Source organism: Mus caroli, chromosome 10 (assembly GCF_900094665.2).
Source record: "Mus caroli chromosome 10, CAROLI_EIJ_v1.1, whole genome shotgun sequence".
Classification (NCBI taxonomy): domain Eukaryota; kingdom Metazoa; phylum Chordata; class Mammalia; order Rodentia; family Muridae; genus Mus; species Mus caroli.
In genome coordinates, this window is record NC_034579.1 from 82,274,357 (window position 1) to 82,289,365 (window position 15,009).

At 44.4% G+C, this 15,009-nt stretch overlaps 1 protein-coding gene across 1 annotated transcript in view; it reads left to right on the forward strand.

Moving 5' to 3' along the window:
* Positions 1-4,328, forward strand: part of Gnptab (N-acetylglucosamine-1-phosphate transferase subunits alpha and beta) — a 71,272-nt gene extending 66,944 nt beyond the window's left edge. Inside the window, exons 20-21 of the mRNA XM_021175070.2 lie at positions 64-154; positions 2,763-4,328. Of these exons, the coding sequence (XP_021030729.1) occupies positions 64-154; positions 2,763-2,840 (169 nt within the window). The 3' untranslated portion in view covers positions 2,841-4,328. The remainder of the gene's footprint in view (positions 1-63; positions 155-2,762) is intronic.
* Positions 4,329-15,009: the final 10,681 nt, after the last annotated feature.

Consider the following 15,009-nt stretch of genomic DNA (forward strand, 5'->3'; position numbering starts at 1 on the left):
CTTCACAATATGCACAGGGGATTTCTGTAAAAACGGGTGACTAACCCTCCTGTTTCTGAGCAGGAGGGCGTATCGAGACAAGCTGAAGTTTTGGACCCACTGCGTACTAGCAACATTGATTATATTTACTATATTCTCATTTTTTGCTGAACAGGTAAGTGTTCTATGTTCTGCATGGCCTTTCAGAAACTATATAAACTCACTCCAAGAGTCAAGAGGAGAATCCCAGTTCTTGGGAGGTTTGAGTATAGCCTGGGCTACTTAGAGGTTGTGTTGAAAATCTGTACCACCAACCCCCTCCCCAAGGAGGGAGAAGAAGGAAAGGGAAGGTAAATCAGTGTAAAGACAACATTTCCATTTATCCTATTTGCGCATCACCCTGTGTCAGTGTGTCCAGCATATCCAGTCATGCAGTGCTCAACCATTAACTTATAGCCCTGTGTCAGTGTGTCCACCCTGTGTCAGTGTGTCCAGCATGTCCAGTCATGCTGTGCTCAGCCATTAACTTATAGCCCTGTGTCAGTGTGTCCAGCATGTCCAATCATGCAGTTCCTAGCCAGCCATAGCCTTGTGTCAGTGTCTGGGTCAGTGTGTCCAGCACATGTCGTCATGCAGTGCTCAGCCATTAGCTTATAGCCTTATGTCAGTGTGTCCAGCATGTCCAGTCATGCTGTTCTCAGCCATTAACTTATAGCCCGGTGTCAGTATATCCAGCATGTGCAGTCATGCAGTGCTCAGCCATTAGCTCTGTGTCAGTGTGTCCAGCATGTCCAGCAAACTTTTATTCATTTATCCTGTCTTCCTTTTTACTTTTGTAGATTTCAGACTGTAACCGAGAAGCTCCTATTTCCAACCCAAACTGTGCCTAGAGCCATTCTCTGGTTCTAGTTTTCTTACTTTTCCTTCTTAGAGAAGCCTCAGTGTCTCCTCAGGTGCTTGTGGTCCTGTGTGTCACTGAACACACACCAGCAGTCCCCTGCTCATGTCCCTTTGAACTGTCCTTTGTCCTTCCTCCTCTGTCATCAGCCTCTCACTTCTGACCACCTGGGAGTGCATTCAGCCTTCTGATGAGGCCCGGAAATGGGAGGAAGTTGTGATAATAACACTAAAGTGATCAGAACCTTCCCTGAGCTGCAAGGGTGGCATACTGTGAAGGAGAAGATCGAGGGGAGGGGAGGGGGATGGGCCCTGACTGTTGCAAGCTCAAAGCAGGGTGGGGCAGTGTGGAGGTTGGGGTGCAGGGGGTGCTCCTCAGCCTCCCAGGAGGTGGCTGCTGAGTAGAGCTGATGCTTGTCACACCCGGGAAACACACACTGGAAAGGAGGGTGTGACACCCAGACAGTAAAATCTAGGATTCAGTGAGAGGCAGGACAACTGGCAACCGGACCTTCATGCGCCGTTCAAAGTACCAAGAACATTCTTGATCTTCGTTGCCCTGTTCTTGGATGGAAAAAAATAAACTTAGAAAAGAACTTAAACACACACACACCACAAAGCCAAACTTAGCAACCTGCTCTCAGCTGTTTCAAGATGAAGGAGAGGGACTCATCTGAAACAAGCCACTGCAAGTGTTGTAAGGAGCACAGAGGCTGAGCTTTCTCTTATGTCATTTGTCCCAGGAATGAGCAGGGAACTAGAAAAGCAGGAGGGAGGGGGAAGGGAGCACCTTGCTCTCCTACCCGATCAGTGTCCCTCCTTCTGTCCCACCCCTTACCACCCTCACAGACAAAAGCAACCACTGCTCCTTCCTCCACATATTAGTGGGGTTGCTCAAAAGGCGCAGCCAGCCTCAGCCTCTGAAGGGAGCGGGCTGGCCCTGCGTAGACAGGAAGATAAAGTCAACAGTAGAATCCAGGTGGAAACCTAGAGACAGAGTTGGGTTCCCCACATAGCATAGCAGGTTTACAACGGTGGTTGGCTTTTCCATTTTACTTACAGCACGTGTAACTGTGTTTTCGAGAAAAGAAGTATTTATCCAGGTCCTAAAAACATTCTTTTATTACTTGTTTATTTTTATATTTTATTACTTGTTTGTGTGGGTGTTTCGCCAGCATGTTTCTATGTGCCATGTGTGTGCAGAGCCAGAGGTGGCCAGGAGAGTGCATTAGATCACCCGGACCTGGAGTTCAGAAGGAGTGAGCCATGATATGGGTGCTGGAAATCAAGCCCAGGTCCTCTTCAAGAACAGGCAGGACTTGTAACGCTGAGTCTTCTCTCCAGCACTTGAAATGAGCATTTCTCATTGCACCCCATCCCCAGCATTGTCTCTATTTTCAAATGACTGTTGTTAAGTATAGGAAAAAAAAAAAACACTGATAGAATTTAATATCCTTTCTTTTTGAACTGTCTTACAAGAAAGTATCTATTCAAACCCAAAATTAGTGTTCTAATGATTAAACAGAGGCAGTTCCTTTCAATTAAAAAAAATAAATAAAACTGGACAAAGATCTTGAGAGTAAATGCCCTTAACAATGGCTATAAAAAATCCAGTCTCTACAGATCTTCAAAAAAATGACCTGTGGGCCACCATAAGTTTAGTCTTGCATATCTGGGAGCATACACTAAGGGCTGACTATGTCCCAAAGCAAAACTAGAAGGAAGTTTTTATTTTGTTTTGTTTTTATTGTTATGTGTTGTTGTTGTTGTATTAGTCAATGGCAATGATCAAGAATGTGCAGGTCACAGAAGAAAGCTGGCTTCACTTAATAGTCTTCCATCAATATGGAAAACCGATATTTTAGTTTCTGTCTTCCATCACATAGATAATTGCTCTGAAGCGAAAGATATTTCCCAGGAGGAGGATACACAAAGAAGCTAGTCCAGACCGAATCAGGGTGTAGAAGATCTTCATTTGAAAGTCACCTACCTCAGCATCTGTGAACATCTCCCTCCTCGCCACCACAGCGGAGTCCCTATGATGTGGCACAGAGGCAGCCTCGTGGGGAGAAGGGACAGCGTGCAGCCCGGGTTCTTCTGCAACGGGAAGAGAGCCCGCTGACCCGGAATTATTCAGCACACTAAGAACCTGTGTCAATAGCTCGTACAGCTTGTACTTTTAAAGGATTTGCCGAAGGACCCGTCGGCTTGTTGACAAACCCTCCCTGACAAGCTGCTGCTTTCTTCCCCAGTTACTGCAGACTGAGAAGCCAGGCCATCTTGAAAGCAAGTGCGGAGGGGCCCCAGTCTTTGCATTCCAAAGCTTTCCAGCATAATTTCTGGCTTGTCTCCTCCTTTGATCCATTTCCCATTTTTTTTAAAACAATAAGTGGCTACTAAGTTAGTCATTCTCACTTCTGAAAATAACAAATCAGGATGTCAAAACATTTGTATAGATCTTATTTAAATAATGTAGAACGATTACTTCTTTAGCCTATCTAAATTATTGATTTTTATTAACAGTCAAGTGGTCTTGAATCGCTAACAACTACTGAAGAGCTCAAGATTGACGTTGAAAGTGCTTTGAGCTTGTTTAACTCATTCCCCAAGAATACTGTGACCTCGTGTGTGGGTCTGATTGCAAAGGGCTAGTGTCACGTAGCAGTGCTGCTCACCGGATGTAATTATGTCGTGGAAATGTACATACAAACAAAAGTGCCTCACTTCAGAAATGAGTAGTGCTGACAGCACCAGCGAGTGATGGTGTCCATTTGGAAACCCATGATACCTTCCAATGCCCACCCTGCTTACTTTATACAGAGCAGGGGTTAACCAACTTCTGTAAAAGAACAGTAAAGAACTTGAGACACATCCATCTTTGTCAAACAGTCTTCTTTGCTAAAATTTATTATTGTTGTTGTTTTGGGAGGTTTATTTTATTTTATTACTTTGTTGTTTTTCAGGACTGGGATTCTCTGTGTAGCTCTGGCTGTTTGGTAATTCACTCTAAAGACCCAGGCTGGCCTTGAACTTAGAGATCCACCTGCCTCTGCTTCCTGAATGCTGGGACATGTGCCCACACTGCCTACCCACCCCGACATTTTTTTTTGGGGGGGGGGTGAGCAACTCAATAAAAAGATGAAAACCTGCTTTAGTTTGCAGCTATACAAAAGCAGGCCTCAGCCAGACTTGACCCCCAGGGCCATTGTTGGCCCACAGGAGAATCATTTTTGACATGGGTAAGCAAACCCTGATATTGGCCATACCGTGTTATATCATTATGTGGTGGTTTTGAATTCTGGCAGATATCTTCAGTCATGATCTCAGTAGTATTCCTCCGAAATGGCACACATTTTTGTAATAAGAACTTGAAATGTAAATATTGTGTTTGTGCTGTAAATTTTGTGTATTTCAAAAATTGAAGTCTCATAAAAAAAACACACTTATTGAAACTTTGAGTTTATTGTTAGTATTTTTATCTTAATTATAGATGAGTATTTTGTCTGCATGCACCATACAGATGCCTGGTGTTTTTGGAGACCAGATGATAGCTTCAGATCCCATAGAACTGGAGTTACAGATGGTTGGGAGCCATCACCTAGGCTCTGGGGATTGAACCCATATCCTCTGGAAGAACAGCCAGTGCTCTTAACCACTGAGTCATCTCTCCAGCCCTGTGCTTTGAGCTTTAAGTCTCTGAAGATTGGGGTTACTGTTGGCCAGACTGAACAGTCAGTTGGATGCTTGTCTGTGTGGTGTGTGTTTGGCTCTCGGGCTCTGCACTGAACACTATTAAGTGTGAAGTAATGTAAAGAAAGGTTAAATATAGCACGCTGGGGAATACTGCCTTATGAGAGTGGGGGTCAATTCTAAATGGAATTTGTCAAAAAAATGTAAGGACCATCTACATACTATTTAAAAGCTGAGAATTTATTTTGGGAGAGTTATATATAGATAATGGACATTTGGGTGTAATATGGGTTTCTGCAGTTGGACCTAGTGAAAAGTTTGGTAATAGAGTGGATAATTAAATATAAGCATTTGTGGAATCATTATCTAACAACTCAGCACGTTGCTGGGACAGGGTTTGATCAGCAGTCAATGGCCAGAAATGTTAAAAGCTTGTAAAACCCTTCAGGGGGCAATTCTATAAAAGGTCAGAATGTGTCTTAAGTCAACTTGTGATGCTGAAATAAAACACAACATGCTTGTAATCCCTTCGTTCAGGAGGCAGGTAAGAGATTAGCTATGAGTTCAAGGTCAGTCTGAGCTACGTAGTGAGTTCCAGGTAATCTGTGCAACTAAGAGGCCTTATCTCAAAACCTCTATAAGGAATAACAACAAGTATGGGTAATTTATGAAGAATAGAAATGCATTTTCTGTTAATTCTAGGGGTTGAGAAGTCTAAGGTCAAGGTGGAGGCAAGGTCCACTTGTCTGATGAGGGCTGCTCTGTTTCCAGTTGACAACTTGAATGCCATGCTCCACAGGAGTAAAATTATACCCTGTGCTGCCAGGGCAGGAGGTGGAAAGACAAGGGGACAGATTCTCTTCTCACCAAATGCACAATTAATCACATTACCAAGGTTCTGCCCTCTCAGCAATATGACATGGCTGATTAAATTCCACAGAAATCCACCTGTCTCCTGAGTGCAGGGATTAAAGGTGTGCGCCACCACAACCAGCTTAAGTATTTCTATTGTGTGCATCACGGAGAGGCATGTACATAACACAGCATACGTTCTGAAGTCAGAAAACCCCTTGGTAGAAGTCAGCTCTCTCTTGAGATGTGGATCTCAGGAAGCAAGCTTGGGCCTTCAGGCTTGGCTTGGTAGCACGTGCCTTTACCTGTGGAGCAAACTCACCAGCCCTGTCAGTGTGTTTGTCCTGGTATGGTGGCTCACATCTATCATCCCAGAATTCTGAAGGATGCAGCTAGGAGACAATAAGTTCAAGGTCTACCCAAGCCATTCAGCCAAGAGAGAAGAATGTAGGGGAATGAATATCCCAGATCTGACCATGAAAGCTTTCTTGTAAGTTGATCTGAACTTCTACCCACCTTGTTTAAATTGCAGCCCCAGCCGGGTGGTGGCACCCGCCTTTAATCCCAGCACTTGGGATGCAGAGGCAGGCGGATTTTTGAGTTCAAGGCCAGCCTTTGGTCTACAGAGTGAGTTCCAGGACAGCCAGGGCTACACAGAGAAACAGTCTTGAAAAACAAAAAACAAAAATAAATTGCAGCCCCAACTTAAAGTTCAATTCTCACTATTAAATGGCAGTCAGCTTTTCTACTCATGTCTCCATGAATTCATTCTTCAGCACTGAAATATGCTTGGATTGCAAGCAACAGATGGACCTTAAACATCCTTTAAAAGAGGAGTGCCAGAGACCTACCTATGTGATGCTTAATAGCATCCATTTGCAGAGGTCTGGACTCATCCAAGAGGCAAGCCTCTGGGCACAGATGTATCATCTAGGTTAGGTAAACTAGTGGAAATATCCACTGTGTGGACAGCACCATTGTGGCAGTGCAGCTATAAGGAAGTCTGAGGGGAAAGCCGGTTCTTTTGCCAGTGTGCAGTAGCCTCTGCTGGTGAGCGTGTCTACCTACCGTGTTGACAGCTTCCTCACCCTGGGGATGCCCCTCACTGATGCTACTGCTGCCGTCCTTTGTCGGCACCCAAACCCAGCTTCTTCAGCCTTCCAACATAGATGAAGATCATTGGCTCTCCAGGAATCCTTCAGGCCTTCAGTGCCACGGTGGAACTGCCAAGGTCCCCAGCCTCATGGACAGAGCAGCTTCAGATGGCTGGTGTGGAAACAGCCATTGTTGGACTGCCCAGAGATGTTGTAGTCTTTTTTTTTTTTTCTTTTCCTTTTGTTTAAAATCACAGAAGGGGATTTCTATCCCATGTTTAATCACTCAGTTCTCAGATAAAAGACATAACTTTTATATATTCATAATAACCCTTTAAGGCACTAGAACTGGGCAATTATCTACCTTTAGAATCTACTTCTGCCAGGGACTGGTGAGGTGGCTTAGAGGGTAAGAGCACTGACAGCTCTTCTGAAGGTCCTGAGTTCAAATCACAGCAACCACATGGTGGCTCACAACCACCCATGAGATCTGATGCCCTCTTCTGGTGCTCCTGAAGACAGCTACAGTGTACTTATTTATAATAATAATTAAATCTTTGGGCCGGAGAGGGGCAAACTTGAGTGAGAAGGGTTGACTGGAGCAAACAGAGTTTCTAAATTAAATACCCAACAACCACATGAAGGCTCACAACCCATCTATACAGCTACAGTGTACTCATATATATAAAATAAATAAATCTTAAAAAAAAACTACTTCCCCACTGCTATCTACATCGCTCTCAATAACCCCGAGTTATAACTTGCCATGTTCCATCTGGGCTGCTCTTACCTCCAATTGGCCAGCCTTCATGGCCATGTTTTCATAACCTTGTCTTCTTGCCCTCTCTCCAACTTCTTCCTTCTTCCTATGATGTCTCCTCAGACCCTAAGCCCAGGAACCCAAACTCTGCCTGTCTCTCTTCTGCCCATCTATAGGCTATAGGCATCTTTATTCACCAATCAGGGATAATTTTAGGGTGGTCATGTGATCATGAAGCATCACTTGTGTACGTGTGCATATTTATTCTCTTTTTCCCTGGGGGCAACCAGGCCTTGGAAGCCAGTATTAGTATTACCATACATAACAAAAGTCCAAACCACAACACAGAGCAGATGGTGTAAGCCAATCTAACAAACCACCCTTTAATATATATTCATACCAGTGGTCTTCCTCTTGAGACCCCTGACTAATGTACCATACCTGCCAGGACTGTGGCTCAGCTCTGTCCATCCGTGCCTCTCTTTCATGTCAGTTCTGTCCCCAGAATGAAGGCATGCCTCCTAACTCTCATATCCCTCAGAGGGGTCAGAAACATCAACTCTGGTTTCATACAGAAAGTTCTGATTGTGAATGAATACACTGATTGGCTTGCTCTAGGCTGTCCACTTCTGGCCTGAGAAATGGAGCCTTTCACCCAAAGGAGGCTTGCAAAGTCCACGAGGGCGCTGCCTGCCTATGAAGCTGTCTGTATAAGGAAGACCAAGTTCCTAGCTTGCCCAACTTGAAGGCAAGCTGCTATACTTGAAAGCATTGCGAAATTCAAATCTGGTCATTAAATACAACCAACCTTTAAAATGCTGCATTATTGAAAGGATAAATATAAACAGCAAAGTAAAGACTCTAAATATGACTAGTATATAGATTATTTCATATGTAGCTCAGTACTATAATACCTGCCCGTCCCACCCCTCATGCACAAGACCTTGGTTTAGATTCCCAGCACAGAAAACAAAGATTAATTTTTTAAATGTGGCTTTAAAATCCATAGTTGATCCTTCCTTCTCTTTCCCTCACCTGCCAGCCTTTCTTTGGACCTGACACTGTGCCAGCAACACTGTATAGTTGTTTACCTACCATCTTCGTTAGGGTTTCCATGGCTGTAACAAAACATTGTTGCCAAAAACAACTTGGGGGAAAGGGATTTCTGAATCACAGCCAGTGATTAAAGAAAGTCAGGACAGGAATCCACGGCAGGGACCTGGAAGTAGGGATTGGATCAGAAGCCATGGAAGGATGCTACTTCCTGGTCTGCTCCCCATGGCATGCTCAGGCTGCTTTCTTAGATAACTCTGGGACCAGCCTGCCTGGGAGGTTGGTACTGCCCACCATGGGATGGGCTTGGCCACATCAATCATCAGTCAAGACAATGCCTTCCCAGGCTTGCCTACAGGCTAATGTTTGGAGGCACTTTCTCAGTTGTGGTTCCTTCCTCTCAGATGTCTAGCTTCTGACAATCACACACACACACACACTTTCAAATCTCTTTATTCGATCCATTATTATTGTAGATGAGAGGGAAGCGTGTCACCTGTTGGACCCCAGAAAACATCCGTCGTCCTGGCCAATGCACCAAATGTTAGTAGGGTCCACTTAGATTCAACACAACACAAGCACCAGGTCAATGCAGATGACAAAAAACTGTATTGTAATCAAGCTGCTACTGACCCATCAGGGCCACACAATGGACTCAAGAGCTGAACTGCACCCCACACTTGAGCCCTGAACCAGAATGTTCCAGAGCTTTTAAGCTTGAAGACCCCAAACATCTGTGCCAAGTTACAGTTACATCTTGTGGAGTCAAGGCTATCCTTTGCTTTGTTTTTTTCTGGGTTCCGGGGATGGAATTCAGGTCACTGTGCTGCTACAGCAAGCACCCAACCTGCTGAGCCACCTCACTGACCTCTCCAAGATGTTTTCTAAGAGACTGCTATGTCACACGAACGCTCTTCAGATAGTACGTGCAGCTTAACACATCTTTGCCAGCCTGCCTCATCTCCATCCCATCCCTCCATCAGACCCCAATTCAGGATGGTCCTTGAACCCCAGTTGAGGAAAGTTTGATATTTGAAGCAGTGTGCACCTATAAGACAAGGTAGTAACATTGAGAAAAGAACTGAGGGAAGCAGGCCCGGGAATTTGCAACACAGTCCTTTGGAGGAGGAGGAGGAGGAGCTAGCAAGAACACGGAGAAGGTACCGGTGGACGGGAGTGGGAGATAAGAGGTGTGTGGGAAAATATCAAGGACTGTATAAGACAGAAGAAAGAAATGGAAGAGAAACAGACGGGTGGTTAATGGTGTTGGTTGTTGCTAAGTCAAGCAAGGATCCTAGACGATGCGTTATAAGCATTTTAAACTAAGCAAGATTTGGGGGGAAATCAGTGAAAGGGTCTAAACATAATCTATCATATATAAAGAAATTATCTATAAACCGCAGTAATACCAGAATGTGAAGGCGGGTGGGGTATGTAGAAGGTGCCAGCAAACATACCTGTGTCCAAAGACTTGCAATGAGACTGCTGTTCCTCTTATCACAAGGAACTGATTGCTCCAAGGTTTAAAGCTTGCTGAGGTCATTTGATTTTCTTTTCCTTTTTCTTTTTTTTTTGGGGGGGGGGCAGTTGGTGAGGGTTAATGAGATAGATGCAGAGACTCAGAAAGAGCGTTGAGACTTTAGTCCTCTTTAGGCTTCAGCTGGAACTTTGACATGAATGAGCCAGAGACTGACTGAGGCATCTCAGCCAAGAGCTGGCATACTCCCAACCTTGTAAACAAAACCACTAGATTACCCACTCCCTGCAGCTCTGCCAGAGGCAGAGGAGGTCAGCCCCAAATGGAGATTCATGGGATTCTGAACTGCAACAGCACTTCTTTCAAGCTACTGAGTTTTAGAATGGCCTGTAATAGCTAAGTCATAGGAACAAAAAGAGACAGGGAAGAATGCTCGCTTTGTTTAATTAGAATCCTACATGAAATTTCTTTCTATGTGAACTGGCCTAGATGCCCATCAGCAGATGACTAGATAAAGAAAATGTGGTCCGTATACACACTGGAATTTTATTCGACTGCAATTAAAGACTGAAGCTGTGAGAGCCGGGCAGTGGTGGCGCACACCTTTGATCCCAGCACAGGCAGAGACAGGCAGATTTCTGAGTTCGAAGCCAGCCTGGTCCACAGAGTGAGTTCCAGGACAGCCAAGGCTACACAGAGAAACCCTGTCTCAAAATAAATACATAAACAAACAAATAAACAAATAAATAAAAGAAGCTGTGATATTTGCAATAAGACGGAAGGAACTGGAGACCGTGAAATATGTCACATAAAGACAGTACATGATTTCTCCCATACACAGAGTCTAGATTTTAAGTAGGCATACACAGGGCTGGAGCGATAATTCAGTGATTAAGAATGTGTACTTTTGGGGTTGGGGATTTAGCTCAGTGGTAGAGCGCTTGCCTAGCAAGCGCAAGGCCCTGGGTTCGGTCCTCAGCTCTAGAAAAAAAAAAAAAAAAAGAATGTGTACTTTTTTGGTAATGTTTCCCAGTAAGTTCCCAGCAAACAACTAACAACTGCCTGTAACTGTCATGGTTTATAAAAGCTAGGTAGATGTGGTGGCACAGCCGGTGTACTGGGGGCTGAAGCAAGAAGACTGCTGCAGGTCAGTGAGGTGTAGGCAAGCTGGGACTGAATCCGAGTGAGACGTGGATTCAAAGAACAAAGCGCCTGTTCCCTCCACTGCTGTTTGGCATTGTGCTGGATGGTTTAATCAATGAGGTTTAGCACAGGAAAAAAACATGAGGACTAGAAAAGTATACAATTGCCTTTATTTATACTAATACCAGAATATACATGAAAGACAGTCGAGAATACATAAGGGTTGTCTCCTGCCAAGTCAGAGGGTCTGATTTTGATACCTTGAACCCATATGGGGAAATGAGAAAGCCAACTACTGCAAGTTGTCTTTTGATCTCCTTAGCGTTTCCATGTACACACACATAGGTATATACATACACATACACACACACACACACACACACACAGAGAGAGAGAGAGAGAGAGAGAGAGAGAGAGAGAGAATATGCTTGGGACACTTTAGAACAAACTTAACCAAACATTGGAAGAGTTCTGCATGGTAGCAGGCAATAAAAACAGCATGAAAAAGAGAACTCCCGAAAGCTGAAGCCCAGTAGGGGTGGCACTTTGTCTCCCCAAAAGTAAGCTGACATGACGGACTGGCTGTTTTACCACCAGCCAGTGGGAACCCAAATTGCACCAAGTCTCAGTGCACACATGGAGTGGTCTTCAAGATGCTCACAACCCTCACGTAGAAATCCTGAAGTTGGCAACAATGAATGGGAGGGCTCCAGATATTTGCTTTTACACGATGTTCAGCAGAGCGGTTCTGTCCAAGAACACAGAAGGATGAAGTTTGACTTCACAGACCTTCATAGACTTTGATTACCTATAAGCCAGACAACTTAAAAGCAACTGTGGGTTAGAATAAAACTTGAATACCAGTCATAAAGCCACCCAAAAGACTTACAAACAAGGTACTTTTGACGTCTGGACTTTGAGCAGCACATGATAGTTTTCTAAAAAGGGGGCTTAAAAGAAAAATTTTAATATATGCATTACAGAAAACTACACAAGAAGCCAAAACCAGTACCATCCAGTCACAAGCAGCTCAACTGACGTGTCTGTCTAGATCCTGTGTTTCTATGCACAGTTAGGTGATTGAGCCCATATAGAATGTGTCGTGTCTGCCTACACATTGAAAAGTGCACCAGCTAAAAACCCCATGCTACTTGAATATTCTGATAACCAAGAATATACCATGCCATCTCAGTCTGTCAGACAAAATTGTACTCCTGTCTTCCTTGATGGACAATTTTATATCAACTTGAGTCATCAGAGAAAGGGAAACCCCGCTTGAGAAAACGCTTCCATAAGAGATACTTAGAAATAAACAAGCTACCAACAACAACAACAAAAAAAATGTGAGGAACAACAATGAAAAAGCATATTGGGTTTGTCAACTTCTCAGCCACTTCCATCACTTTTAGCAGGCAAGGATGGGGTCAGAATCCCTAACCTCTGCATCTATATCTTCAGTGAAATAGCTGCTGGTGTAGTAAGTCATTCTGGTCCGTGACACTCCAAGCTTCTGTAGTAGCCACTGCTGCAGCGTTCCTCAGTCTCTCCTCCATGGCCAGATTAAGGAGACATGTGTGGACGGCTGTTGAGATTGTGTCATGTCCCCTTCCCCTCACTCGTGTGGATGTAGCTCCTTATAAATTAATATTACATGTGTGTGCATGGCCAACCTAGGGCTCACCCCAGATTTGTATTTCAGAGATCTTTACTTGTTTATTTCTTGTGTCTGAACTTGTGTAGGCACTGGGCCACACTTGCTGAAAAAAAAAATCAAAACAGAGCAAAACCAGCCAACAAGCCAAACAAACAAGTTTGTCTGTCTGTCTGTCTATCAGGGCTACACAGAGAAACACCATCTCAAATAAACCAAAACTAAGTCTGCCTGCCATACAGAAGGAGTTCTAGGATGATGTTATATTTATCTTTTATTATGCATTTTAATTAATTTTTAAAAATTAGTGATTGATGTGGGAGGGCCCAGCCCACTGTAGATGCTATCTCTAGGCAAGTGGTCCTGGGTCCTATAAAAAAGCAAGCTAAGCAGGGCGCATGTCTTTAATCCCAGCATTCAGGAGGCAGAGGCAGGTGGAGCTCTGAGTTAGAGGCCAGTGTGGTTTACAGAGCCAGTTTTAGGACAGCCAGGCTACCCTAAGCAAGTTAAAAAGTCACAGGGAACAAGCCAGTAAGCAGCATCCCTCCACGCACATCAGCTCCTGCCTCCAGGTTCCCTCCCTGTCTAAGTCCCTGAATTGATTTCTTCTTCAAGGAATATAGATGTGAAAGTATAAGCCAAATAAACCCTTTCCTCCCCAACTTGCATTTCATCATGATGTTTCATCATAGCAATAGTAGCCCAAACTAAGAGAGAAGACACAAAAGAAAAAAAAAAAAAAAAAAAAAAGGCAGCAGGCCTCTTAGAAATACTAGCGGGGGGGCTGGTGAGATGGCTCAGTGGGTAAGAGCACCCGACTGCTCTTCCGAAGGTCCAGAGTTCAAATCCCAGCAACCACATGGTGGCTCACAACCATCCGCAACGAGATCTGGTGCCCTCTTCTGGAATGTCTGAAGACAGCTACAGTGTACTTACATATAATAATAAATAAATAAATTAATTAAAAAAAAAAAGAAAGAAATACTAGCGGGGGAAGCTGGGCATGGTGGCGCATGCCTTTAATCCCAGCACTCGGGAGGCAGAGGCAGACGGATTTCTGAATTCGGGGCCAGCCTGGTCTACACAGTGAGTTCCAGGACAGCCAGGGCTACACAGAGAAACCCTGTCTCGAAAATTTAAAAAAAAAAAAAAAAAGAAAGAAAGAAAGAAAAAGAAATACTAGCGGAGTCAGGATCCCTGGTAGTGTCAGCGGTTGGCTCTTTCACAAGGGAGAGGTCTCAGATTGGGGCAGTTCTATCTGATCTCATTATTTGGGGTTAGCAGGTCTCTCAGTCTCTGCTCCATCTTTGTCCCTGAACATCTTGTGGGCAAGATAAATTTTGAGTTGAAGGTTTTGTGGGTGGATTGATGTCTCCCTCCCTCCTCTGGAAGTCCTGTCTGGCTACAGGAGGTGATCACTTCAATTTCTCTATCCTCTTCTGGTAGGAATTTCAGCTAGGGTCATCCCCATAGACGCCCTGTATCCTCTTCATCCCAGGCCTCCAGCTAGTCCCAGAGATGCCCAACACACACTGATTTCCATTCGCACTCCTAGCCCTCCTAGACCCACAGAGTCAACTAACCTGGGCCCACCAGGTCTCACACTGAGCCATGCAGGGAGCATGCAGGGGCTGGACCTGCCCTACCCACTACATATTTGCAGCAGATGAGCAGCTTAGCTTTTGTGTGGGCCCCTTAACAAGTGAAGCATGGGCTGTCTTGGTCTCTGTTCCTTGCCATCGGATCCCCTTCTCCTAACTGGACTATCTGCTTTGTTCTCAGTGGGAAAGGATGTGTCTAGTCCTGTCAGGACTAGATGTCCCAGGGTGGGATAGTACCCAAGAGGAGAAGAGGAGGGGCTAATGGAAGGAGGGGCTTGCAAGGGTGGGACTGGGAGGAGAAGAGGGAGGGGTCTATAATCGGGATGTAAAGAAAATAAGAAATATAATTTATTGGAGATAGAAAAGGGAACCACTGATTAAAATGAAAACAAACAAGCAATAAATAGATAGATAGATAGATAGATAGATAGATAGATAGATAGATAGATAGATAGATAGATAGATAGGGCCTAGCACCCATGGCAGAGGTTCCCAGGAGAACCTCAGATTCAACACACTGGTGGTCTGGCCTTCTAAGCCTCCCTCTGCCCCTCCACTGCCAGTGTATGGACATGTCTTGACTCTCAATGTCCAGAGGTCACATAACAACTCTATGCCCAAAAGGAACCTTTTCTGTCAAATCTAATTTTTTTTTTTTTTTTTTTTTTTTTTGCCATACACTGTCACAGCCTGGTCAATTCAGGAAGGGTCTGGTTATTCCTCTCCAAGCGATGTGTCATGTGAATTTTAACAAAGACTTAGTTACATAGAGCGCTACTTTACTACTGTGTATAAAATGTGTCGGACACTCC